General features: G+C 35.1%; 1 protein-coding gene across 2 annotated transcripts; it reads left to right on the top strand.

The window, feature by feature from the left end:
- The first annotated feature begins 1,797 nt into the window (after positions 1 to 1,797).
- On the top strand, positions 1,798 to 21,425 carry LOC149588695 (paired box protein Pax-1-like). Of its 2 annotated transcripts, XM_089862028.1 has the most exons (5): positions 1,798 to 1,991; positions 2,063 to 2,465; positions 3,823 to 4,051; positions 17,092 to 17,339; positions 18,687 to 21,425. In XM_089862028.1, exons 3-5 carry the CDS (start codon positions 4,048 to 4,050, stop codon positions 19,350 to 19,352), a joined length of 918 nt encoding a protein of 305 aa, XP_089718154.1. In that variant the 5' UTR covers positions 1,798 to 1,991; positions 2,063 to 2,465; positions 3,823 to 4,047; the 3' UTR covers positions 19,353 to 21,425. The 2 variants fall into 2 exon arrangements, with proteins under 2 accessions (XP_089718154.1, XP_089718153.1); XM_089862027.1 differs by having other exon boundaries at positions 1,798 to 2,465.
- Positions 21,426 to 27,206: the final 5,781 nt, after the last annotated feature.

The following is a 27,206-nucleotide window of genomic DNA, read 5'->3' as shown; positions in this document are numbered from 1 at the left end:
GTACACTAATCCAGGCATCTTTTACACTAACGAATAGCGACTTAATATTCCGACATTATTATAAAATTTGATTCCTAAACATTCAAAACGATGAACAATTAAGATACGTCTCTCCTTGACAAATTTTAAAGAAAACACAGTTAAATATATCCATTTCACGTCAAATTTTCCGCATCTCATAGACTTTATATCAAAAACTCGATAAAAAATATGACGAACATTCAAATTTGATATGATATTCTTTTACGAAAGAAAAGAAAAAAACACAAAAAAAAAACCAACCCACATTTTAATTTTTCCAAGAAATCTAGACGTTCCCCATTTGAAAGGAAAACGGAGCTTTTGACTGACTGGTAAATGAACCAATCAAAACGATGGTGCGCCGTGCAGCTCTACACTGGAATAGCAGTGGGTGTTTCTTAATTTAGAAAAGAGGGAAAAGAGAGAGACTGGGAGAGACTGAGAGAGAGAGAGAGAGAGAGAGAGAGAGAGAGAGAGAGAGAGAGAGAGAGAGAGAGAGAGAGAGAGAGAGAGAGAGAGAGAGAGAGAGAGAGAGAGAGAGAGAGAGAGAGAGAGAGAGAGAGAGAGAGAAGAGGGAGATTGAGAGAGAAATGGAGATGAGAGAGGCGCTCCCGGCAAAGATTTGCCAAAAAGCACGTAGGGAAGATAAATTTCTGTAACTTTCGAGTCTTAAAAAACTTCTGAGTTATAAGACTGGCTATCAAGTGATGATGTTTAATCGAATTTCACTCCACTTGATTTTCCATCTTTTTCCCAACTTTTACTGATGTTTCCTATAATGTTTAAACGAAAAGACCAGATAACATAACATAATACAATAAGAGAATGACCTTAAAATATGAAAGGAAAAATATTAAATAAAATAAATGATTTCTTATTAAAAAACTAATTAGCATTTTATTATAGATTTAAAAACGAGGACTACTGCGTTTTCCGCCATTGAATTAGTGGCGTCTGCTAAATCGAACCACTCACCCTTAGAAACGGGATTGGTGGAATTCTCACATATCATTTTTAATATAGGTGTTAAAACCCTATAAAACACGTGGGTATTTTTTTTAACTCGAACCATGTAATTTAGACAAATTTTCAAAATTTCCTGAATTTTTTTGGTGTTATACACTAATTTTAAAAATTCTTCGGTCTTTCAGATCGGTTGATTTTTCATAAAAAAATTTATTATTGACAGATGATAGGTATCAGATTCAGGGTTCTAATAAAAAAATAAAAAAACCACGGTTTTATTGGGTTTTTCCCACCATAATAAACTAAAAAAAACCATCTTTCTTCAATTTTGATGAATTTATTTGAATGTTAGAATAATTTCATTTGAAACATAGTTTGAGATATTTGTTGTGTCAACTTCGAAAGTAATATTTCATAATATTTATGAAACATTTTAAGACCTTTTTTACTAAGCAGTTACTTTTGATTAACAATTTCTACCATGCACGCAACTGTTAAAGATAAAACCCCAATAAAACCCAGAAAACCCAATAAAAACAGGTAGGCTGGTTTTTTAAAAAAAAAAAACGTTTTTTTTAACCCTGATCAGATCTGACACTCAACATTGTACAAATACAACATGATCACTTGTCAAGACTAGAAACTTAGCTGTAGCGTAATTTTAGGGACCTTTAGATGGGAGTCAAATTGGGGTGGGTTAATCTTAACGGAACCCCCTGTTAGTTTTTTTTTTGTTTTTTTTGCTTTCTTGCTTCGTTCGTTAAGAAGCGCTGCTACGCTTTAATACGAAGCATAGTAAAAGGGGGTAGGACGATTCTGCGCCTTTTGCTTTCCTTGGGTCAATTACAAACCAACTGCCGTCAACTCCCATACACGAAAAACCAACTCCCTCCAACTTCTTACTTCCCCCCAAAGATGAACGCTCGGATTCGCCCCACTCAAGCTAACCCAAGCCAGGGACAGACAGAATTCAAAATCCTTTAGTTTTTGCAAAAGTCATATCGGTAATAGAGTTAACGGTACTGTACAAACTGAAGTTATTCTAAATAAATAATATCCGCGTCTTCGAATACAGGATACGTCGATCTACTTACCGTTCTGTGTCGAAGGACACACACACAGTAAGATGGTAAAACCATGCAGTTTCTGTGTTTCTGAACCGAAGGAACGTCCAGTCAAAGCGGGAATTTAATTTGTTAATTAAAAAGTCGGGAACTAGTGAATCAATTTTTGGGTAAATTATTTTCGTGAAGCGGAAAGTTCGATTATAGCAATATAACCGACATATATAAATTTTAAAATGTGAAATTGGAATTGGACTTAACGGTTAACTTCGTGGAACATAATTATTATATCTACTGAAGTCGATGCGTTGTAAAATTAAAGCTGACTACTATAAAGAGACCTGTGTAATTATGTCTGTTAATGCAAGGAGTGTCTAATTCATTAGCATTACAGAAGAAAAACTGGAAAAATTGGTAAATAATATTTGATCTTGTTGTGTACATAAAAAAGTAGTCTAAATAGTTTTTTATGTAACAACGTAAAATAAAGAATAGGCCAAAATTTGTGGATAGCGTAATATCTGAACCTTAGTGGATAGCGTAATATCTGAACCTTAGAGGATAGCGTAATATCTGAACCTTAGTGGATAGCGTAATATCAGAACCTCAGTGGATAGCATAGTACCTGAACCTCAGTGGATAGCTTAATATCTGAACCTCAGTGGATAGCGTAGTATCTGAGCCTTAGTGGATAGTGTAATATCTGAGTCTTAGTGGATAGCGTAATATCTGAGTCTTAGTGGATAGCGTAATATCTGAGTCTTAGTGGATAGCGTAATATCTGAGCCTTAGTGGATAGCGTAATATCTGAGCCTTAGTGGATAGCGTAATATCTGAGCCTTAGTGGATAGCGTATTATCTGAGCCTTAGTGGATAGCGTAATATCAGAACCTCAGTGGATAGCGTAATATCAGAACCTCAGTGGATAGCGTAATATCTGAACCTTAGTGGATAGCGTAATATCTGATCCTTAGTGGATAGCGTGGTATCTGAGCCTTAGTGGATAGCGTAATATCTGAACCTTAGTGGAAAACATAATATCTGAACCTTAGTGGTTAGCAAAATATCTGAACCTTGGTGGATAGCATATTCTTTTTAAAGTATTGAAGTCTAGACTACGAACGAATGGAAATACTATCACAAGACAATCCTTAAATGTCCAAAAAATTTACTTATCAAAAAGGATATCGAAAGCAGGCTTACAAACAAAGCTAACATATCGGTAAATAGCATCTGCGCCTTAGGCAATAGCATAAGTCTAACCTGACGATTAAACCAGTCTAACCAATTGCAACGGTTACATCGGAATTACAATATATGTGCATAAGTGAATTATAGGGCACGTCAAACCATTTCATGTACTTCAATTTTTTCAAAAAGTGAAACCTGCATGCTTATCCGTCGAGCGATACCTTTCGTTTATATAACCAGAAGGTAACCGAATCTCAAAGTAACTATCTGTGTCCTCCATGGATGGACAATTGTAATTGGTGCGAACCATGAATTAACGGCAAATTCAGGGAGCGGTTGAAAGACAGCCATAAATAACGAGGCTTAACTGGAACCGATACGCTAGATTATAATTAGTACTTTCCAAAAACTTGGCTTTCTAAACTGATTCACACTTGTGGGCTTAATAACCTCGATCTGTTTTCTCACTACACTCTCGAGTTTGGTAAAGTTCGCTTCGTAGACTCGGCTTTATCTAACACTGCGACATGTTAATGGGGAACTGTTATCCTAATCAACGATATTGTTTTATTGTTAACAGAATGGTGACAAGTTAAATTGCTAAACAAACGAACTGAACATGATCATCTTCGCCGAACCAAATTGGAATATATTCAATTTACGTCTATAGTGAACTTAGGGAAGAAATTGACTTATGTATTGGCTTAGCGAATGCGTAAAAGTACGCACAAGTGTGTGCTGAAGACGCTGGTGTCTTCAAGACTAACGCCGTCTCGATTGATTGAGTGACAAGTTGACTCAAGTCATGGGTAAGATTTAAGTCATTTTTATGATTCTTATATGTTAATAGATCAGGGTTCGAAAAAAACCCGGGTTTCATTGGGTTTTTAAGGTTTTTTACCTTTTTCCTGTTTTGCATTGTAGAAATTGTGATTCAAAAGTCACAAAAAAAGTCTTCAATGTTTAATAAAATATAAATATTAATAAATAATACTTTAAAAGTTGAAACAATAAAAATCTTAAATTATCTTTAAAATTATTAAATTATTCTACCACTCAAATTAATTAAATTAAGTCTTAGTGATGGGTTTTATTAAGTGGGGTTTTTTTTTGGTGGATTAAATCCAATAAAACTCGCGGGTTTTTTGGGCTGGGGTTTTTTTTTAATTCGAACCCTGCAATAAATTGATTTAAATGAATCATGTGTAATGAACCCCTAAAATATAGAGTGTTTCCTGCTCCTAGACATTCTCCAATGGAATTTTTCTCAAGATGAGAGTGAATCTGATCTATTCATAATTAGTGATTTTATTAACTCTGATAACTAATTAAGGTTTCAAGAATTTAAGTATTTTACATTTATATTTTTGAAGTTATATTTTGTAGGATATTTTCGGAATTCTTAATTTTATAATATATTTTCGAAGTTACACATTTTAGAGAATATTTTCGGAGTTTTTAATTATATAGGATATTTTTAGAATATTAAATTTTGTAGGATATTTTCAAAGTTACTCATTTTTAGGATAATTTCAAAGTTACCCATTTTATAGGATATTTTCGAAATTATACATTTTAATGATAATTTCAAAGTTACTCATTTTTTAGGATAATTTTAAAGTTACTCATTTTATAGGATATTTTCGAAATTATACATTTTATAGGATATTTTTAGGGTTTAAATTTTATATGACATTTTTAGAGTTTAAATTTTATACGATATTTTGAAAATTATACATTTTATAGGATATTTTCCAAATTTTACATTTTAATGATAATTTCGAAGTATTTTTTAGGATAATTTCGAAGTTACTAATTTTTAAGGATAATTTCAAAGTTACTAATTTTAAAGGATATTTTCGAAATTATACATTTTATAGGATATTTTCTAAATTATGCATTTTATAGGATAATTTCTAAGTTACAAATTTTATAGAATAATTTTGAAGTTACACATTTTATACAGGATTCGAGTAGCTATAAAACCCAACTTAAAAAGCCACTGGTTTTATTGGGTTTTACCCACCCTTAAAAACCCACTTAATAAAATCCATCACCAAAACCTTCAATTTTGATGAATTTAGATTTCTAAAATATTTCTTTTGAAGATAGGCCTAGTTTAAGTTATTTGTTTCAACTTCAAAGCAATATTCAATTATATTTATTATTTTTATGAAACGTTTTAATATTTATTACTAAGCAGTGACTTTTTAATGACAATTTCGATCATCCGCGCTACTGATAAATAAAAAAAAAACCCAATAAAACCCGGTGGGCTGGTCTTTTTCGAACCCTGATTATATAGTGTATTTTCGAGGTTACACATTTTATAGAATATTTTCGAGGTTACGCATTTTATAGGATATTTTAGAAACTAAACATTTTATTCAAAATCACACAGACCGATTATATTAATGGATTATCCGTTTTCGAAATAATATGGTTTTTGATTTCCAAAGTTCCCACAAAATTTATCTACTTTCAGCGGTTTTCCTTGTCTCAAAATTTCCTCTCCTCAAAGGGAGGGTGAAGTAGAAAATCAAGTGATTTTTTATCGATTCTTCTACTAATTGCAAGACCAGTCTGCATAATGAAACATTCAGGAAATACTTCCGAATGATTTTAAAATTCAAATTTAGTTCAGATTTTAAGGATAATTTTAAACAAGGACTTCCGTCCAATCGCCTAACGCCCTGCCTTTTTGTTAACAAAATTCTCGTGGCACGCTCCATGTCTCGCGCCACGATTATCACGTCGCGAGCAAATTTTTTCAAATCTCGTGATAAATTTCATTCAACATGGAACGTGCCACGAGAATTTTGTTCACAAAAAGGCAGGGCGTTACGCGATTGGTCGGAAGTCCTTGTTTTAAATTATCCTTAAAATCTGAACTTAATTTTAATTTTAAAATCATTCGGAAGTATTTCCTGAATGTTTCACTGTGCAGACTGGTCTTGAAATTGGTAGAAGAATCGATAAAAAATCACTTGATTTTCTACTTCACCCTCCCTTTAAAATTAATATTAAGCTATATGCCTCTCATACAGTACTGCCTAAGTATTTTAAACTCCAATGACAAAATCACCAAGTCTTGTTACGTTAAAAAATTCTTTTGTTTTTTGAATTACGTTCGTGTGCAATTTTTCAACTCAATCAAATAAATTAGCATTAAATAGTTGTGTCAGTAGTAACTGCTTGCCTAACTACACCGTTTCTCGATCATCAAGTTGAATAAGAAAAAATATTACATTTTAACAATAAGTAGGTATGCGAGTAATGTTGCCAGTCTATCAATCCATGCTGAAATGACTTAATTAGCTTAGAAGCTTTCTCTCTTTACTAAGCGGAGCGTAGGTAACATAACATTAAACCTTAAAAGAACGACCTTTTTCTAGATGTAAAAGGAAAAGTATTAAAAAAATAATCTCTTTAACTTATTAGAAAATAATTAGCATTTAATTAGTCTTAAAAACAAGGACTACTGTACCACCCGCCATTGGTTTAGTGGCGTCTGCTAAATCGAACCTCTTACCCCTTCGGGATTGATTGAATTCTCACAGGCTAAGAGAGGTAAGGGTAAGGTGGTTCTATTTAGCAGACGCCACTAAACCAATGGCGGATGGCGCAGTGCTCCTCGTTTTTAAGACTAATTAAATGCTAATTATTTTGTAATAAGAGATCATTAATATATACTCTCTTTTATATTTAGAAAAATACCGTTCTTTTAAAGTATAACGTTACGTTACCTGCCCTTTTCCTTTAATCTAGAAAATTATTATTTTTTTTATAAATTAGTCGAAATAAAAAAATTCTTTTTCTGGAAACATGTGTGAGGTCCCAAGAGTAAAACATTTTCGGTACTTCATCTATATCTAAGTGACCATTCAACTAAAAGAATTTTAAAGTCATCAAAATTACTCTAGCTGAAGCGTTAAATGCACTAGCACTCAAAATGTCGGCTAATATCTAAAAAAGGGACCTCCCAACATTTCGGCAACTTTTCACTAATATCACTGACGCGTTAAAATTTGACTAATTACCAGAACTTTGGTCTTAACAATTATTGTCGTGTGTGTGGCCTAGAACCCACTACTTAACTTAAAATCAAACCAATTCAAACTAAATTATATTGGAATTTTAATTTCTTTTACTCGAAAAAACAAAACACTTAAAAAACAAAATTGTTGGGTAGGCTAATTTATTCGAAACAAGTCAATTGTTGTTATGCGTAACATAAATTTATGGATAGTAGCTTAAGTAGAACTCGGCATTATCTATCAGTTATCCACGTTATTTTATCTTTATCCATATACTCGAAACATATCCACAGAACTTACATGTTAAATAGTATTATAATCCACAAATTTGTTTATAAATAATCGGTTATCCACCAATTTGTGGATAATTGATCGAAAATGCCGAGTTCTAAGCATAAGTTCATAAGATGTGTTCCATAAGTTTGTAACTGGACAACAATAGAGTAATTTCTTTCCCATATGCAGCTACGTCATAACCCTCTATCTCTTACCTTAGTGATATCCCCCCTCTCCTTCCCTTCCGGGGACAAATAGTATTCCCTAGTACAAAGTTGCCCCTAACGTAGGGGATACACAGTTCACTCCCCCTTTCAACCGAAATTACTCTATACTGAAGGACTGATGGCAGCCCATAGATCCCCATACTAAGCGACTAAACAACCAATGTTAAGCTTACTTCCCCCTTTTCAGCCCCCAAAATGGAGAGGGGGTTTTGAAAAATACCGTGTCAAATCCCGGAAAAAGCTAGCGCCATCTACACAAAATAGGACGTTAGCCGCTTCCCTCTTTAGAACGTTGATTCCCCCATATGCCCCTCCCCTATCCGGTTTGCTACTATCTGCCGCTAGAAGGCGAATTAACAAGTATTTTTCAACTTTTTCCCTCTGCCAACGGTCCTTCAGTATTGTTTTTTCCATGCTGAGAGCTTGTCAAGAAGTGACGTAATTGAAACGTCATAGATTCGAGGTAAAGCGACGCCTGGTGAGGCGCTGTCAAAGACTTAGTACAGACTAAATAGGAAGATGGACTGAAAAAACTAACCGAGTGTAGTTTATCAATTCTAGCTTGTCGTTCTCGAACAAGCTCGAACTGTAAGTCTCTAGCATTATGAAGTATAGGTAGTGTTATACTTATGAAAAATATTTTATAAACTTATGCAAAAAGAGTGTATATCGATACATGAGGAGTTACGGTAAGTTTTTGAACTCAGAAACGATAGGGGAAGGACAGCAAGATTTAAAACTTGTACTAATATTACTCCGCGAGTATACGTACAAATTTTACTGTACTGCATCATTATTGATATAACAAAATTGGAAAACATGGGGGTTTAAATTTCAAATAATTGGATGCACTGTGCACAAGCCATAGTTTTTTCCTTGTTCTGAGTTTCATTTTTAATAAAATGAAAATCGCGATTTTTCAATGAAAATTGAGCGGAAAGTATATTATAAAACTTAATGAACAGGGTTGTTGATTTTTTTTATTTTTTCAAAAAAAAAATCAAAAAAATCGATTTTTTTTATTTAAATCTGATTTTTTTTATTTTTATTGATTTATCCTTTATTTTTATTGATTTATCCTTTATTTTCATTGAACTACTAGTAATAGCGTTTTCCTTTGTGTCCTCTCGGAGCGCTCCCATGGAGGAATAAAACTAGGAGATCCTATTCTTCAAAAACAGTCTTTAACGAAGCTGGAAACTACTACTACCATTTTTATTGCTCCTTGGGAGCGCTCCGCGAGGACACAAAGGAAAACGCTATTAGTAAATTACCAACCTGAAAATCTTTCAGTAAAAATTAACCACAAACAAAATAATAGTGACATTTTAGCAGCTAGTAGATATTTTTTACAAAGTTATTCTTATTGTTACTATTCAAATGCTTGTACAAAAAGACTAGCTTGACCGCTATTTCATTTCCCAGCCTATTTCGAATCTTACTCCAGTTAAAATTGACCACGAGTGGCGAGACAAACTGGAGTTCTGGGAAAAACTTAAACTGAACTATGCCAAAACCATGATTGTTTTTAATTATAGGTCTTTTCTAGTTAAGTTTCTTAAAATATTTCTTGGAATCTTAGAAAACATCTTTTATAGAGAAAACTAAATATTTGATTTTAATCAAATGATTTTTTTTAAAAAAATCGCTTGATTTAGGTAAACCAAACAACCCTGATAATGAATGAATAGTATTTGTTCCTTTAAGTTTGAATAGTTTTACGTAACGTTTATAAAGAATATCAGACTAAGTATTAACATAAGCGAATAGTCCTCTTTAAGTATCCATCTGATGATTTGTGGTAGAACATCTCCGACTCTTTCTTTACATCAGCGCTTGCAAGAGGTCTGACGCCAAATATCAACGAGAGATTTTTCTTTCCCTGGTTGTGCCACTCGTGGTTAAGAGTAGTGTATATGGGGGTGGCCTGACGCTCTTGGGAGGAATTTTTAGTTAGGGTCTTTTATCAAGGGTTTTCACCTCGGTAGCTTCGACCTGTGCCTTTTACACGGATCAAGAGGTACTCTTCATCCCTTTATGTTACTTATGTTTTCATGTTTCGAAAGAAACATTGAAAAAGATGAACAAGTTTTTTACCGTTTTATCAGAAGGGAATAAGAGAGAAGGGAGACATTAGAGCCAGCTTTGGTAACGAGAGTCCGACCAACCTCAAGAAAACCGCGAAAACTTTGCGCAAGTACACAGCTTTTAACCAATTTACTGCAAATATAGTTCTTTTAGTTCGCCACGGTATCAGGCGGCCTATTTGTCTGCTAGATATTCATTCTCCAAAGGCTTAGGGCTGTCGATGTTTCGTTCTTGTGTAATTATAACCTCAAGTATGTATTTTATTGAAACTAATTTCTACTTTTTAATATTGATTCAGAATAATTAGTTTTCATCAATTTATTACTTTCAAATTATCTGATTTTGGTATGTTCTCAATTCCCGTGCATCTAAATTAATTGCACAGCTTGTTTCATTTATCAACATGAAATTCGGCCATTTTTATCTCCTTCAATGTAAAGTTGTAAACAAAACTACTTTTTATACGTCAACCGAGACGTCACCTTCTTATCTGACGTCACAGCTAAGACAGAAGTTAGATAGCCAATCAGTGAAGGGTAGTTGATTTGAGGTTAGTAAGACTGTTGTTACGAGTGTAAAGCATTATGGAGATATAAAGTGTGTCCCTTCTCACTTATTCCCTTCTGGTTTTATATATTGAGCGATCATGCTCTTGTACAGACTAAGAAAATTATTGAACGAAAACCTTGGTCACAATCAAGGAGAGGTTTTTTTAATTTTCGTGTTTCATACTAACAATACACTACTTCACGGCGGCAGTGTCTCGTATAATTTAATACCAGGTTGCGTCGAGACGGGTTATGGGCTGCAGGGGGCACAGTTAGATCCCATTCACACATAGAAACTTAATGGTAGATCATAACTTTATGGTATTGAAGAATCGGATATCACAAATTTGCGAAAGGACTAAATAACGTCTCTAATTGTGTTAGAGGTTTTTCGATGAAATAAATAATTATCTTAAAAAAATATAATGTCATGGAAGTAAATATCCTCTCGACTAGATAATAAATAGCCCTTCGTTTGATATACTTCTTAAGAAAGCATATACCTGGAAATTTAAGAAAATAGTAAAGTCTATAGTTTCCTAAACAATAAGCAACAAATCTCAACTCAATGCTAGAAATACTATTCCCTAACGAAGTAATTGGTGATAATTTATTTGTTATGATTCTACTTAATATCTTAGGTTCATAATAATAAGATATGTTCCATATAATGCGCTATAACTGTTTCAACAAGCTGTTTTCACGAGTTGAGGAAAACTATCTTTAAAATATATACCCATGAAATCAGGCTTGCAATCAGGCTATGTAAACTCCCTCTAAGAAGATCATCGACTATGACTAAATGAAAGGCAACATGACCCCCAATCGAACCTAATCCTATCTTAGCCTAACATAAACTTAACCTTAACCGTATCCAAACCTAACCTAGAAATGATCTATCACACAATAAATCCAATGGAAGCCAGGTTATCGTTCATAATCTTGATTATCTATACATATTATTGGTTATTAAAATTATGTTAAAATCATTTATATAACAAGGATAGATTTAATTTTAGAAGTAGGAATGGAGAACGGAGTAATGTGGGTGCGCGTCAAAGTCTCGGACCCCCTTCCACGGGAAGGAGGGGTATGAAATAAGAGGCGGGTTATAGCGACAGAGGTAAAAAGAATTACGTATTTTTCGCCGTCCCCGTCAGCAACGTCATCAAAACGTAGTTTAAGTGAGCCAATAAGATAAATTAAACTTTTCGTTACGTGTTGGAGGGAGGGGCTCTACACTGGGCTATGTGTAGGACTGAAGAAAATACTAACCGTTTCTCCATTCCTACTTCTAAAATTAAATCTATCCCTAATTTAACTTAGGAAACGTTATCCATTACTACTTTATATTTACAACGTCAAAGCATTAGCATAATAAAGGTGACACTTTCCCTTTTCTTAATTCAAATTTTCTTATGTTGATCATTACAGTATCACTTTACGAAATTATTGGTATTTCATGAAGTTTGAATTGAAATCTTTTCCATTATTATGTAAAAAAGGACTTGGTTTGCCCAAGCCTAAAAAACAAAACGATAAGAGTTTTTTCCAGTTGACTGAAGCGCGGATATTTTATTTTTCTATATAATTTTAAAGACAATCTGTATTTTACTACTCTTTAATTCAATCTCCTGATTTTACTGGTAATGGATTTATTTCCTATAAATTAATTGAATTAAAATATCTTATCTCAGATTTTTCAACAACTCCATTTTCGTAAATATTTTATCATGAAAAATCTGATATAAGTAATATTTTATTTCAATTAATTTATAGGAAATAAATCCATTACCAGTAAAATCAGGAGATTGAATTAAAGAGTAGTAAAATACAGATTGTCTTTAAAATTATATAGAACAAGTTGGGAAAACCAAAATATTACCTCTCCGAGGAGGACTACTTACAAACTTACTTACCCAGATATGGAAATGTTTCTTTTTTTAAGAACAAATACTAAAGTTAAAATTTATTTAAATATTAAAGCAGTATACAAAGCATAGCAAATATACTGTAAATCAGACGACATTTTACATCCAATAAGGATATACTTGTACACATTAAAATCATCCGATGGGGGAAAAACGGGAAATGAAGAGCTAAACCTTTGGAGGGATATTACCTTTACGTTTTTGTAAAGGCCGAATTTTCTACTCCTCAACTGTATACCCTCTATGTTCAAAGCCATATTCACAACAGGGTTGCCATGTAAACACTATCCTCTCGTTTCACCTCAACGATTTTCTTAGTTTGTCAACATGACTGTTAACGTTACATAACACCAAAGCTTATTTGTGGCTACACACACTGGAAGTAAATGCGCACCATAAATAGCATGAAAACACGAAGCTATAATCCGATTACGATCAGACCTTTCACTGGTCTGGGCTGCGTCCAGCAGAGCTCCCCAAAATGACAGCGGATTTTGGAAAACGGTTACCGGTGAGATCTGTCGTCATAGCTTTTTTCCGGTCATCGGTGTTTTAAAAATGACGCTAGCGCAATAAAGCGTGCAAGGTACCAAGGCTTAACAAAAATTGTAAGATAACATATTTAAAGAGATTGATAACAACGTCTTTTATAATTAAAATTAGAAAGTAACATGTCTCTTAAAATTCTCGCGTCATCAAATGGTTTCACGCCAATTAAATAGCTATAGTCCCATCAGAATCAGCAAGAGCTATTTGTATTAATTCCTCCATGTTTTTTCGCCAAGCTGAGAACTACGCGTTTTACGTCACGTTTTCCCAAAACCCGACTATTTTCTTTGAAGACCGCGCTGGCTCAGCGCTGAGCACCGTGACGTCAAATTCAAAAGCAAAATCCCGTCCTGTACGACACTGCTAACAGCGCTGAGCTCTGCTGAACGCGGCCCAGATATCCACCATGATTATAAAATCTAGGCCTAATTATTTAACAGTGTATTTAACTTTCGGTTCACTCTGAACCGTTAATGTCTCTGCATTACAGAAACGAAAACCAAACCCAAGCGTTTACTTTTTGGTTCACTAGGCCTATTGACAAATAAAAGTACATTTGACCAATATCGTTGCGTTCGTTTTGAAATCACTATAGAAAGGATTATGCTATAAACAGATGTAGTATAGCTTAAGTAATATATAAACATCCATTTCAAATAACAATATTAAAAAACATTCTTGGAATATCAAAATGAAACAGAGCTTTAAAGCTACAAAAGTACTAAATGCATCGTAATTACGAAAACGATTTCCACATATTCACTTTATATTATGAAAAAGTGAATATTAAGGTTCTGTAGGATTTCTTAACACATCAAAACAAAGCGAACTGCTAACTCGGCGCACTAGTGTGACAACGGACAGACACACACAGACAAAAAATAGACTGCTTTTTAACTCTTTCCGTTTTAATTTTGAGTTTAGAAACAAGATTATCTTAAATATTAAAATAAATATAATTAATATTAAATATTTTCTTCGTTAGTTGTTCGCCTTATTGAGCGTTACATCGCGTTTATAAAGAACAATTAGACATTCTTGAGAGACTTGACTAATATTGGCGTTTGAAATGAAGCATACGCCGGTTGCATTACCTTACTCAAATAGGTAGTATATAAGGGTGTCGAACTACAGCTAATAGCAAGAACAACCGCAATTGCGAAAACCTTTGGTGGCGATCCCACCTTAGGGAGGCTAGACGTTTCTCGTAACCCTAGCTGATCGCCGCGAATGTCTTAAACCCAACGATGACGATGGAGTAGAAGCCAGGTGTACAGACTGGTGTCCAAGTGGAATGGACGAAGACCAGAAGATGGTGGTGATTAGAAGCCAGTATGTACAGACTGGTGTCCGTGTGGGATGGACGAAGACCAAAAGATGGTGGTGATTAGAAGCCAGTATGTACAGACTGGTGTCCATGTGGGATGGACGAAGACCAAAAGATGGTGGTGATTAGAAGCCAGTAAGTACAGATTGGTCTCCATGCGGGATGGACGAAGACCAAAAGATGGTGGTGATTAGAAGCCAGTAAGTACAGATTGGTCTCCGTGTGGGATGGACAAAAACCAGAAGATGGTGGTGTGAGAACTCAAGTAGAGGAGCCATTTCCGTGACTGTGAAAGCAGTTCGGAAATGGCGAACACGTTTGCTCCGATTTGGAAACTGCGAACGCGGTCACGTGGGTGTAACAACAGACACACAGACACACAGACAGACACACACACACACACACACACACACACACGTCGAAATTAGAACCTCTCCGTGACATACGTCACTCGGAGAGGTAAAAATAAAATATCCGCGCTTCAGTCAACTGGAAAAAACTCTTATCGTTTTGTTTTTTAGGCTTGGGCAAACCAAGTCCTTTTTTACATAATATCTGTTCCTTCAGTCTTTATTTGTATTAATCTATTATAAAATAATATTTGCCTGAAATGCGAAATTTTTCACTTCTAGGACGAGGTTAAAAATGGTTCTACACTTCTACTAATTCTTATATGATACGGCTCACAATTCGTTTTAGAACCCAAGCTTTATAGTCAACTTCAAAACAAACCTGCCACGATTTTTAAACTATCAAAGCCGTATCTTTTACAGTCCACTTTACGATTGCAATTATCCATGACATTGCGTGCACTGCCCTTGTACGTTTACAGTGATTGGCACCGTGGACAGTTATTTTAATTAAATACCTAGGCCACAGGTCCAGTTTTAAAAATATCCTTATTTCCAACACTGATCTATCTATCCTTCCAGCTTTTACAATCACCCATTGCATAGACTCACTCAATAGTCTGCTTAAGCATGGATTTATAATAGAAGCTTACGCTTTCTGGATATTTCACTCACCTTAAAACGCGCACAACATTTATTCCTCGTCTGAAATAGTACCAGCCTGGCACGCGCATTTGTGACGTAGAATTTGAGGCAAATTCAGAGGGGGGTTTGAAGTTTTTCACGTGATCGAGTTCTAATTTTGAATAGCGCGCACGAAATTATTTTTAGAAAAGCGCGCGCGCACGCGCGCCGAAAGAAAAAAGTTGGCCTCAATTTCTACGTCATCAGCCCCCCCAGTCCCCACCCGTGCGAATTTTTGTGACATAAATGTGTTTAAAATCAAAATGCCTTACTGAAGACTACAGGGAAATATCCATGAAGCGTAAGCTTCTATTATAAATCCATGGCCTAAGTAAGGCAACTTAAGCCTTGGTCGAAACTAACATCTAAAATATAAATTAAAAAGGTATCTTAAGTATAGAATTTCAATCGAGACACATAATTAAAGGAAAATTAGACCCGCCAGAGAAGTTTTTAATAAATATAGTGTTATATTTATTGAAAAATATCAAGTTAAAGTTTTAAGGCGGTGAAATGGCAATTTAGCGTCGTCTACTGTAGAGTAACGAACAATTAGCGTCGTCTGCTGTAGAATAATCTTTTGAGGTACTTACATTTTTAATTAAATTAACATACTTAGACTTAATTAAATTTGATGAAACTTGAAAAAGGCACACCTTGAATAGTTACTTGTTAATTTAAAAGTATTCCGAAAGCTAACTTCCATGTAGATTTTAAATGATTCGATGTACAGGAGCACCAAAAACCCCATGTTATTCCTATGGGAAAATCGGCGAAAATCTGTGAATTTTCATTTAACATTACGGGAGGGTGTGGGATCTTATCTAGAAGGGCCTACCGGCCCTCTAGAATTAAACTGCAATCTACTAACTTAAGTTGATACCACGCACAAGGCTAGGCCCCCTTGCTATTCAACCAGCCCGAAGATTGGAGGAAATAGTTTTGAACTTGCTGGCATTTTAAACTGACACAGCGAAAACAGTTTTTACAAATTAATTAATATAAAATACTTAGACTTAATTGCCTTTGTTGAAACTTTTAAAAGGCACATCTTGATAAGTTACTTGTTAATTTGAAAGTATTTCGAAACGTAACTTCGCTACAGTTTTTAAAAGGAATGAGAAGCTTCGTTTGAAAAACCTCTGATTTATAAAACAAAGATAGAATTAATTTCTGGGAATTCAAAAATATCAAGCTTTTAATTCTCCGATTTCTGCTTATTAGGCAATATGCATTTGAAAATGCTTCATATGAAATGATTTGAAATCCACTTTTTAAGAAAGGCTAAAACGTTTCCCGTAGGCTGACGTCACAGATATATTTTTCACGCGAGATGGTGCCACTCTCTCCGCTATCAGACCCAGAGTTTAGACTGGCAAGAAGCTCGAGACGCGTATAGGATTCCCGCGCTTTTTTTTCTCACGTCTTAGTGATGTCATCAAACGGGTGAACAAGCTCGACAAGACAAAATTATTGATATATCGAAACTGAGCTTTCGTGATTTTCCAATGGATTTTAAAAATAGAAACTTTAGTTCAATTAAATTAAAAACTTGATATTTTGAAAGTATAGACTTGAAAGTGTAATATAATACCACTTTCGTGGTAAAATATGATATGAAATTGTAAATTCGCATTCCCTTTTAGTTATTTGATGTGCTGGATCATGAAAAACCTATGCTTTTCTATGGCAAATTTTGTGAAAACTGTGATTTGTTTTTTTATATTACGGGAGGGTGTAGGTTCTTATCCAGAAGGGCCTACCAGCTTTCTAGAATAATCTAACCTATATTTCATTTTAACCGCAATATTTTTCATTTTAAATTGTTTTAGATGGTGGTCAACCATACGGAGAAGTCAACCAATTAGGAGGTGTTTTCGTCAACGGGCGTCCTTTACCGAACACTATACGACTGCGTATTGTTGAGCTGGCCCAACTGGGCGTACGCCCATGCGATATAAGTAGACAATTGAGAGTGTCTCACGGATGTGTCTCCAAAATATTGGCTCGGTACCATGAAACGGGCTCAATTCTTCCCGGGGCCATTGGAGGTAGTAAACCCAGGGTCACAACTCCCAAGGTACGTTTCCAGGAAACTATCTACTTAAAAGCTCACATAACATAACATTATACCAAGAAGTGATATCTAGTTAATTAGGGAGAAGGTATAAATTCGCCACATTTCCAACTTTATCTCCAATCCAAACTTTGGTCCGGAGTTAATCTCCGCCTCTAAATTAAAACCAGCATCTCATGGGTTCTTGAAAACTCACCACAGCGCGACGCGAATGACGAGAAGAAATAGCCCGGTCTCCTTTTACGTCTCCCCTTGTATTTTGAAAGGGGGACTGGGACTATGGCGCACGAATACTTAGGCATCTTATACCTTCTCCCTAGTAAACTAGATATCGCTTCTTGATTATACCTTAAAAGAACGGCTTTTTTCTAAATATAAAAGGAAAACTATTAAATAAAATAATTAGCATTTGATTAGTCTTAAAAACAATCAAGGACTACTGCGCCATCCGCTATTGGTTTAGTTGCGTCTGCTAAATCGAACCACTTACCCCTACGGGATTGGTTGAATTTTCACAGACTGCATGAGAGAGTTAAGGATAAGATAGGGGATAAGAGGTTCGAATTAGCAAAATCTTCACAAAACAAGCCCGTTTAAGATTAATCATTTCTAAATATTTAATTACCCTAATTGTAAACTCAAACACATCTTAATTCCTCTTCCTTTTTCGACTGAAAAAACTTCTTTTTCAATATTGCAAAGTATAAATTTCTAACATACCTTCAAAACATACAATAACAGCCTTATCTTTTTCCAAAATGAACTGTTTTTCAATGAAAAATAAGTGCGATCAGAAGGGGATAATAGAAGAAACGTGACACTCTCTATCCTAGCTCTTAATATTTTAGTTACGTAACATGATTCCTCCCAGGCTCAGCCTTCTTGTATGCTCTCCAGCTCATGAAGCTTCAGGTGGGCATCGCACCGTGCGGTGAATTCCATATCTGATTGATACTAAAACCCCAGCGATCAACCTACAAACCTTGATTGTCTTGACGTGGAACTAAAACGCACAAGCGCATGCGCCTTGACAATTGTTAAGCGCTAATACAGTAATGATGAGGGAAATATTTATCGCGTATGTGATTCGGTTTAGTAACCTTGCTCCAAATGTAAAATGATGTTGGGAAGAATCATGTTACCATAACCCGGTTTATGGTTGTACACTTCTCTCGAAGAGAAGTATTATATACTTCTGGTTAGATTCATTATTACAACTTACTAATTTTTTTTAAAATGCCATTAACCTCAGTTATATCCTAAATAAGAAGTTTAAATAGAACATTATTCAATGGAACAATGGTTCCTTTCAAGACTACACACTAATAGTTTAAAATCCTACTCTTCTAGGTGGTCAACTACATTCGAGAACTAAAGCACAAGGACCCGGGTATCTTCGCTTGGGAAATTCGGGACCGTCTATTAGCGGACGGCGTCTGCGACAAATACAACGTCCCGTCGGTCAGCAGTATCAGCCGGATTCTCCGTAACAAAATCGGCCCACCAACCACGACCCCGCACTCGCACGTCTTTCCCGCTTTCGAATACGGAAACCCCGGGAAGGACCACCGATGTTACCCTCTATTCCCGTACTCGTGCGCCGCTACGGGAATCCCGGCTTCACCCGTCGTCTCTCCCCCGAACTCTACGGAATCTATCCCGGGATCGACACCGGGTTTCACGGTCGGAAAAGTACCAGGATGTTCAACGGTCCCTAGCGGCGGGTGTTTCCGTGGATGGCCTCCGGGTAATACGAATCAAACAATGCCGGGATCGGCAACGGCATTTTCCGTTGGGAAAGTACCGGGTACTTCGACGGTCGCTCCCGGCGGGTGTTTCCGGGGATGGCCGTCAAGTCATTCGGTAACCGATTTATTAGGAGTCGGGGTTCATCCCGGGGGACAACTAAGCCCATTGTCACCGATGATGACCCATGATACGGCCGCTCAGAATTATAATTATTATATGTATTTTCACCATCAAGCTCATCCGGTTTCGCAACCCCCTGTACTTTGACCTTTAAGAGAGTAACCTTTGAAAAAAGTGGCCTTAATAATTAATTACTCATGGTTTTCGAAAATGGTTTGCAATAAACTTTAGCCGTTAATGTTAACAAAAACCCGCTAACCATGATTTTTGACAAGAGCTATCGCCTTAGAATTTTAGCTCGCTTATGTAAATCCGCTAGATTTAAAACTTTGCAAATTTTTTTTTAAATTTTATATATAGGATAAAAAATATTGAACCTGTGATCTATTAATTTTGTTTTTAGAATTCTTTTTAGAATTAAATTAAAAGTATTAAATACATTTAATGATTTTTTATCGTAAAAAGTTAATTAAATTTGGATATTCGCGATTTTCATATTAAAATTAAGCGAAACAGCGGGGCCTCCCATGAAACTAGTTAGCTAAAATTGATTCATTGGAATTGTAGAGATTAGGATATTAGATTTCGAGATGGATAAATTATATAACCATTATAAACGAAAGGGCCGAATAACTAGGAACCATAAGTTTATAAGATATGTTCCATAAGTATAACAATACTTATACTTCGTAATGCTAAAGATTTACAGCTCGAGCTAGTTCGAGAACGACGGAAGCGAGAATAGCAGACTACACTCGGTGGTTAATTTTGCAGGACTTCCACCTTTCTATTTAGTCTGTACTAAGCCTTTGACAGCGCCTCACCATGGCGTCGCTTTACGAGAATCTATGACGTTTCACATACGACACTTCATGATAAGCTCTAGTTTGTAACCAGTGACAAACTTATGGTGAACATATCTTATAAAGTTATGTAGGAATGGGTAAAAAATTATGGGAATATTAAGAAAAGTCAAGAAGTGATATCTAGTTTATTAGGGAGAAGGTATAAGATGCCTTTGTATTCGCACGCCATAGTCCCAGTCCCCCTTTCAAAATACAAGGGGGGGGCGTAAAAGGAGGCCGGGCTATTTCGCCTCTCCTCAGTCGAAAAATACGTAATTTTCGTCATTCGCGTCGCTCTGACGTGAGTTTTCAAGAACCAATGAGATGCTGGTTGTAATTTAGAGGCGGGGATTAACTCCGGACCTACGTTTGGACTCGAGATAAAGCTGAAGATGTGGCGAATTTATACCTTCTCCCTAATAAACTAGATATCACTTCTTGGAAAAGTATAGAAAATTGCCGAAACAATAGATTTTGAACAAAGTTTCCGTAGATATATAATTTATACAGTATTTCAAATTACGAAGCAAAGAAGCCAATAACTAATGGCTCTAAATGACAAGACTAATTTTACATGATAATTTACCTAATTATGGGAATTTTAGTGGCCATGCAGTTTCACCAAATGATAGTAATTTCTCAGTGAGACTATACGCCGAAGAAATTGCGTAGTTATGGGATTTTATGGGACAAACTATGGGAGCCCTGTAGACATTACAATTTCTCAATAAACATTTATAATTAAGAAATTATAAATAGACAAAATGTTTGGTTAAAAAATGAAATCGTGTAAATAATATATTTAAAAATTAATTTTTGCAATTGTTTCCGCACGATCTCCCTTTGAATTGTTATTATCGGGAAAAGCGATAGCTATATTTATACGAGCCTGTAAAAAAGGTTATTGTAAAAACAATAAAACTGACTCGTAAGCAAAAACAGTGCCATTGATAACTGCGTAAGTTTATAAGATATGTTCCATAAGTATAACACTTCCCATACTTCGTAACGCTGGAGACTTACAGCTCGAGATAACTAGTTCGAGAACTACAAGCGAGAATTGCAGACTACACTCGGTGGTTAATTTTGCAGGACATCCATCTAGCTCTTATTTAGTCTGTACTAAGCCTCACCAGGCGTCGCTCTACCCTGAATCTAAGACCTACGTCACTCACTTCATGACAAGCTCCAGTTTCTAAGTTACCAGTGACAAACTTATGGGGAACATATCTTATGAACTTATGATAACTTTAAAAGTAACCCATTATTACTATGCGTTCAACGCTGCAGGAGTGTCAAGGCTTTAGGTAGCGAATAGACTTCTGTAATATTCGTTTCCTTCTCATTAAATTTGTTAATGAAGCGTGTCTTTTTATATGGCCCTTTCTCTCTGTTTGAGACAAATATCATTTCAGCCAATCAAATTTCAGAACGCGGTGCTGTTAATTCTTTCATTATTTTAGGCCTCTCTGCCCCACCGTTTCTTTAGGTTTTAATGGCCATTTTAAAAGTGCCCACCGCGCAGATGGACAAATATTGATTACAGTTTAATTTAATTTTTATCGAGTCAATCAGAAAAATAAGAATTTATTTAGAAACCTTGAAATTTTAAATATCTTGAGTAATTGTTATACAACCGCAATCGGTGAGTACCAAATTAAAGCATCTGAAAGCGTGAAACGAAATTCAAATGTGCATAGTAGCTTTTGTTTAATTTCACTCGTGAAAACTAATTTTCACAACCGTCACTTTCACTGTAAACCCAGTGACTCGAAAGGTTCCAACGATGACAAAGAATTTTAACTTGACTTATTTGTTTGATAGTTTGAAAACTTGTACAGTAATTTTATTTATCATCCCATTTGCACATCGATTCTATTTTTTATCTTCACTTCGCCAGCAATTAGAATAGAAATCCTAACTCCAACATTGACAGGTTTGACCATTAATAGTTCGCGTAGACCCCCTTTTTTGTTGGATCGTGGTCTTCAGTCTGCAGCACTTGAAAGGCAGAAAAGAAAATGCGCGCAATATAATTCGGTATTTCATTTAGAGCCATTGCGGATTTAATTTAATTTTAATAACATTAGCCACAATTGTTAAAACCCTCCGAATCTAAATCTAAATCTAAGACTTAAGTAACATTTTACATTCATAAAGCATTAATCCTTTCCATGCACATTAACTATAGTCCTTTCAATGCCCATTAACTATAGTCCTTTCAATGCCCATTAACTATAGTTCTTTCAATGCCCATTAACTATAGTCCTTTCAATTCCCATTAACTATAGTCCTTTCAATGCCCATTAACTATAGTCCTTTCAATGCCCATTAACTATAGTCCTTTCAATGCACATAAAGTATAGCCCTTTCAATGCAAATTAAGTATAGTCCTTTCAATACACTTTAAATATAGCCCTTTCAAATCACATTAGGTATAATATTTTCCTTGCACATTAGTATAGTCCCTTCAATGCACATTAAGTATAGTCCTTTCAATGCAAATTAAGTATAGTCTTTTCCATGCGAATTAATAGTATAGTTCTTTCAATGCACTTTAAATATAGTTCTTTAAATGCGCATTAAGAATCCTTTCCGAGCAAATTAAGTATAGTTCTTTCAATGCACATTAAGTATAGCCCTTTCAATGCAAATTAAGTATAGTCCTTTCAATGCACTTTAAATATAGTCCTTTCAATGAACTTTAAATATAGTCCTTTAAATGAACTTTAAATATAGTCCTTTAAATGCACATTAGATATAGTATTTTCCTTGCACATTAGTATAGTCCCTTCAATGCACATTAATATAGTCCCTTCAATGCACATTAAGTATAGTCCTTTCAATGCAAATTAAGTATAGTCTTTTCCATGCAAATTAAGTACAGTCTTTTACAGGCACTTTAAATATTGTCCTTTCAATGCACATTAAGAATAGTCCTTTCAATGCCCATTAAGTATAGTCCTTTCAATGCCCATTAAGTATAGTCCTTTCCATGAACATTAAGTATAGTCCTTTCCATGCACATTAAGTATAGTCCTTTCCATGCACATTAAGTATAGTCCTTTCAATAAGCATTAAGTATAGTCCTTTCAATGCACATTTATAAGTATGGTCATTTCCATGCACATTAATTATACTCCATTCCATGCACATTACGTATGGTTCTTCTACACACAATTGTTAGAGCTAACGAAATTTGAATGCCCATTGCATTCGTCGATAAAACACAACGGTCTTTTTTACTATAGTCACGTTTAAAACAGGGTTTTTTCCCAATGTCTAGTAGATTTTACGGGGGTTGTTTCAAAGGGTTAGAGGTTCTTCTTTAAAAGTTAGTGGAAATAGCATCCGACATGGCTACTGTTGGGGAATTCCACAAGCAGCAGCAATTATATTCCGAAGCAAGAACTCACGCGTCAAACGGAGCGAAGCGAGCGTACTTCAAAAAGGAGAAGCCGCGAATAAAGGACCGCCCCGTAATGTAAGGCACCACGAAAAAAAAAAGATTTACTCTCGCGGTATGTATGTATATATATCTCTAGGACTATGCTAGACTCAAGACAAACGAGAGCAAGAAAGGCAGGAATGAAAAAAAAATGTTATGCTAATTTTATTTTATAGCGACTTTTGCGGACCATCTGGGCCATCGCACAATTTTACTGTCTGTTTGCAAAAGTAAGATTTTTTTTTCCTATGAAAATTATGGTTTTCGGCCCTTGAATATGAATTTAGTCATTTCTTAACTTTAAAATAATATTTTTAATTGCCTTTCAAGCACCTGAAACGCTATATTTTTCATTGTTAATTTAAGGCTTTTCAAAACCCAACAATCAATAGGAATTTTCAAAATTTTCTAGCCGCGTTTGACTATATTTGATCATAACACTATATACTTTTCAGTGAGAATGGTTTTTTAAGGTTTTTGTCTTATTTATCTCCGAATTGTAAATGGCAGATCATGGTATTTTACCCCAAATAATCTATAATACTATGAGTTTTCCACAATATATCTTTCACTCAATATTTATTTCTCTCTCACTATCTACTTTCCTGCGAAATTCACAATCTCTCATACCTCAGTCTCTGCATTATCCAGTCTCCCTATTTCTCTTCCCCTCAGTCTCCGTATTATGCAGTCTTCCCTTTTCTCTTCCCGTCTACTGCGTTTTTGCGTCTCTCACATTCTCAGATAATATCCCTATAACTTCCTTTGTTTAACTATATATCTCCTCTGCATTTTCATAATCTCTATTTCTCTGCGTTTTTCACGAATCTCTCTCACCTTATTCACAGCATTTTCCAATCTCCGTATTTCTTACATTCTCAGTTATTATCCCTCTAATTTCCTTTGTTTAGCTATCTCCTCTGCATTTTCACAATCTCTTTTTCTTCGCGTTTTTCACAATCTCTCTCACCTTAGTCACAGAATTTTCCAGTTACCCTATTTCTCTTCCCTTTCTGCGTTTTACGTCTCTCACATTCTCAGGTATCATCTCTGTATTTTCCTTTGATTAGCTCCCTCATCTGTATTTTCACAATCTCAATTTCTCTGCGTTTTCACCATAGTCAGTGCATTTTTCAGTCTCCCTTTTTTCTCTTCCCCTCTACCTTTCTGCGTTTTACGTCTCTCACATTATCAGGTAGGCTCATTCCTCTGCCTTTCAACATCTCCATTTCTCCGCGTTTTTCACAATCTCTCGTTCTCTGCGTTTTTCACAATCTCTCGTTCTCTGCGTTTTTAACCTATTTTTACTGCGTTTGAACAACCGCTTTTTTACTGCGTTTTTAACCTCTTTTTTACTACGGTTTAATAACCTCTTTTTTACTGCGTTTTCAACAACCTCCTTTTTTACATCGTTTTTAACAACCTCTTTCTTCACTGCGTTATAACAACCTCTTTTTTACTGCGTTTTAAACAACCTCTTTTTTACTGCGTTTTAAACAACCTCTTTTTTTAATGCGTTTTTAACAACCTTTTTTTTAATGCGTTTTTAACAACCTCTTTTTTTAATGCGTTTTTAACAACCTATTTTTTTAATGCGTTTTTAACAACCTCTCGTCCTCTGCGTTTTTAACCTCTTTTATTTCTGCGCTTTTAACATCTCTCGTTCTCTGCGTTTTTAATCTATTTTTTACTGTGTTTTAAAAACCTCTTTTTACTGCGTTTTTAACAACCGCTTTTTTACTGCGTTTTTAACCTCTTTTTTCATCGTTTTTAACAACCTCTTTTTTTACATCGTTTTTAACAACCTCTTTCTTTAATGCGTTTTTAACCACCTCTCGTCCTCTGCGTTTTTAACCTCTTTTATTTCTGCGTTTTTAACAACCTCTCGTTCTATGCGTTTTTAACCTCTTTTTTACTGCGTTTTTAACAACCTCTCGTTCAATGCGTTTTAACCTCTTTTTTACAGCGTTTTTAACAACCTCTCTCGCCTTAGATTGTTAATTCTCTTTATTTTTTTATTTCTATCTTTCTCTCTCTCTTCATTTCTTTACATTTTTTAAATTCCCTCTTAGTCTCTCCGCTTCTTTCTCTCTCTCTCGCCATGGCGTGTGATATTCGCGATAGCAATCTCGTTTCGCTTATTTCAACATGAAGGGACATTTGTCCCCTAGAGAAAGAGACAGATACGGAGACGGAGATAGGGGGGTGTTTTCCGTCTCAACAAAAGTTTATCAGACACACGAAGTATGAACTACAAAACTTAAAATAATAGGCAATATTATTCTTGTACATTTTTATAGTTGAAAATTTCAAGATGAGATAAAAATGTACTGAAAAATATTTAGAGTGTCGAGCAAGCTTCTGTTGATCTTGGGGGAAGTTTGGAAAAGATGAGATATGATATCCCATGGGAAATGAATACGAAACAAATTAGGCTTAGGGGCACTTTTATAAAAAGCACATGAAATGTATACTAGTTTATGAGAATTTACGCTCGCGTTCTAAACGCCTGCCTCTAAGACTATATTATTCTAATTTTGCTCGAACTACAAACCTCAATCCAAATAAAAGTATTTGGTATTTATAGATTAGGCTTATCGTTAACATCTAAGCTTATCAAAGATTTTATTTTCAAAGTATAGGATGGAAACCAGGGTTAAATTAAAAACCTAGCGCAAAAAACCATGTGTTTTTCTGGATAATACCCACCATAAAAAACCCACATAATAAAACCCATCACAATGATCTTTAATTTTGATGAATTTGAACGATAAAATAGTTTCATTTTAAAGATAGTTTAAGATATTTGTTGGTTCAACTTCAAAAGTACTATTTAATAATATTTATTATTTTTTTTATGAAACATTTAAGACTTTGTGACTTCTGGATGACAATTTCTACGGTGCACGCAACTGCTTAAAGATAAAAAGCCAAATAAAACACTGAAAAACCCGATAAAACCCGGGTTTTTTTAACCCTGCTAGAAACCCGCGTTGGCAATCAGTCTTGATACTTTTCCTAACCCATCATTGTTATACTTTTAATGTGTTATATTACCACTTAAATTAAACTGAAAAGTGTTAGTTTTTCGCTATTTCTATGAAGCTGTTTCAGTTTTTCTCCTTTCCGATTTTTTCTCGGAGAGTTTTTAAACCGGTAGCGCTGTACTGAAACAACCCCAAGATCATTAACATCCTCGTATTAATAGAAGTTCCACCTCTAGGAGTTAGAACTTTTCGCGACAAGGAAGTCACTGATAAAAAATTATAGTGTGTACAACTGTACGCAACTTCCGGTACCGAAAATAAGGATCGTCTGCTAAATATATTTACTGTCACTCCGGAGACCGAGGCCGCGAGGGTTGGTGGTAATTAATTCAAGTACAATGATAGATATAATAGAAATAGCAAAATAATACATCGCTTAATTAGCTTGTAGCATAAGTTTATAAGATATGTTCCATAAGTATGACATTACCTATACTTCGTAATTTTAGAAACTTACTGAGAGCTAGTTCGAGAACGACGCCAGAATTGACTACACTCGGTTTTACAGTCCATCTTCTCATTTAGTCTGTACTAAGCCTTTGAAAACGATTCATCAGGCGTCGCTTTACGAGAATCAATGACTTTTCACCTACGTCACTTCATAATGCTTGAGACTTACAGGCTGTTCAAGCTAGTTCGAGAACGACAAGCGAGAATTGAC

Source organism: Phalangium opilio, unplaced genomic scaffold (assembly GCF_054372755.1).
Source record: "Phalangium opilio isolate 3A_F unplaced genomic scaffold, DU_Popi_V2 ptg000537l_1, whole genome shotgun sequence".
In the NCBI taxonomy this organism is placed as follows: Eukaryota; Metazoa; Arthropoda; class Arachnida; order Opiliones; family Phalangiidae; genus Phalangium; species Phalangium opilio.
This window is presented reverse-complemented; position numbering and strand designations above follow the sequence as displayed.

Bases quoted from the DNA above. Each gene is read 5' to 3' on its own strand.
- LOC149588695 (XM_089862028.1), top strand. The intron at 17,340-18,686 runs GTACGTTTCCAG...CTACTCTTCTAG, and splicing joins CCAGGGTCACAACTCCCAAG to GTGGTCAACTACATTCGAGA.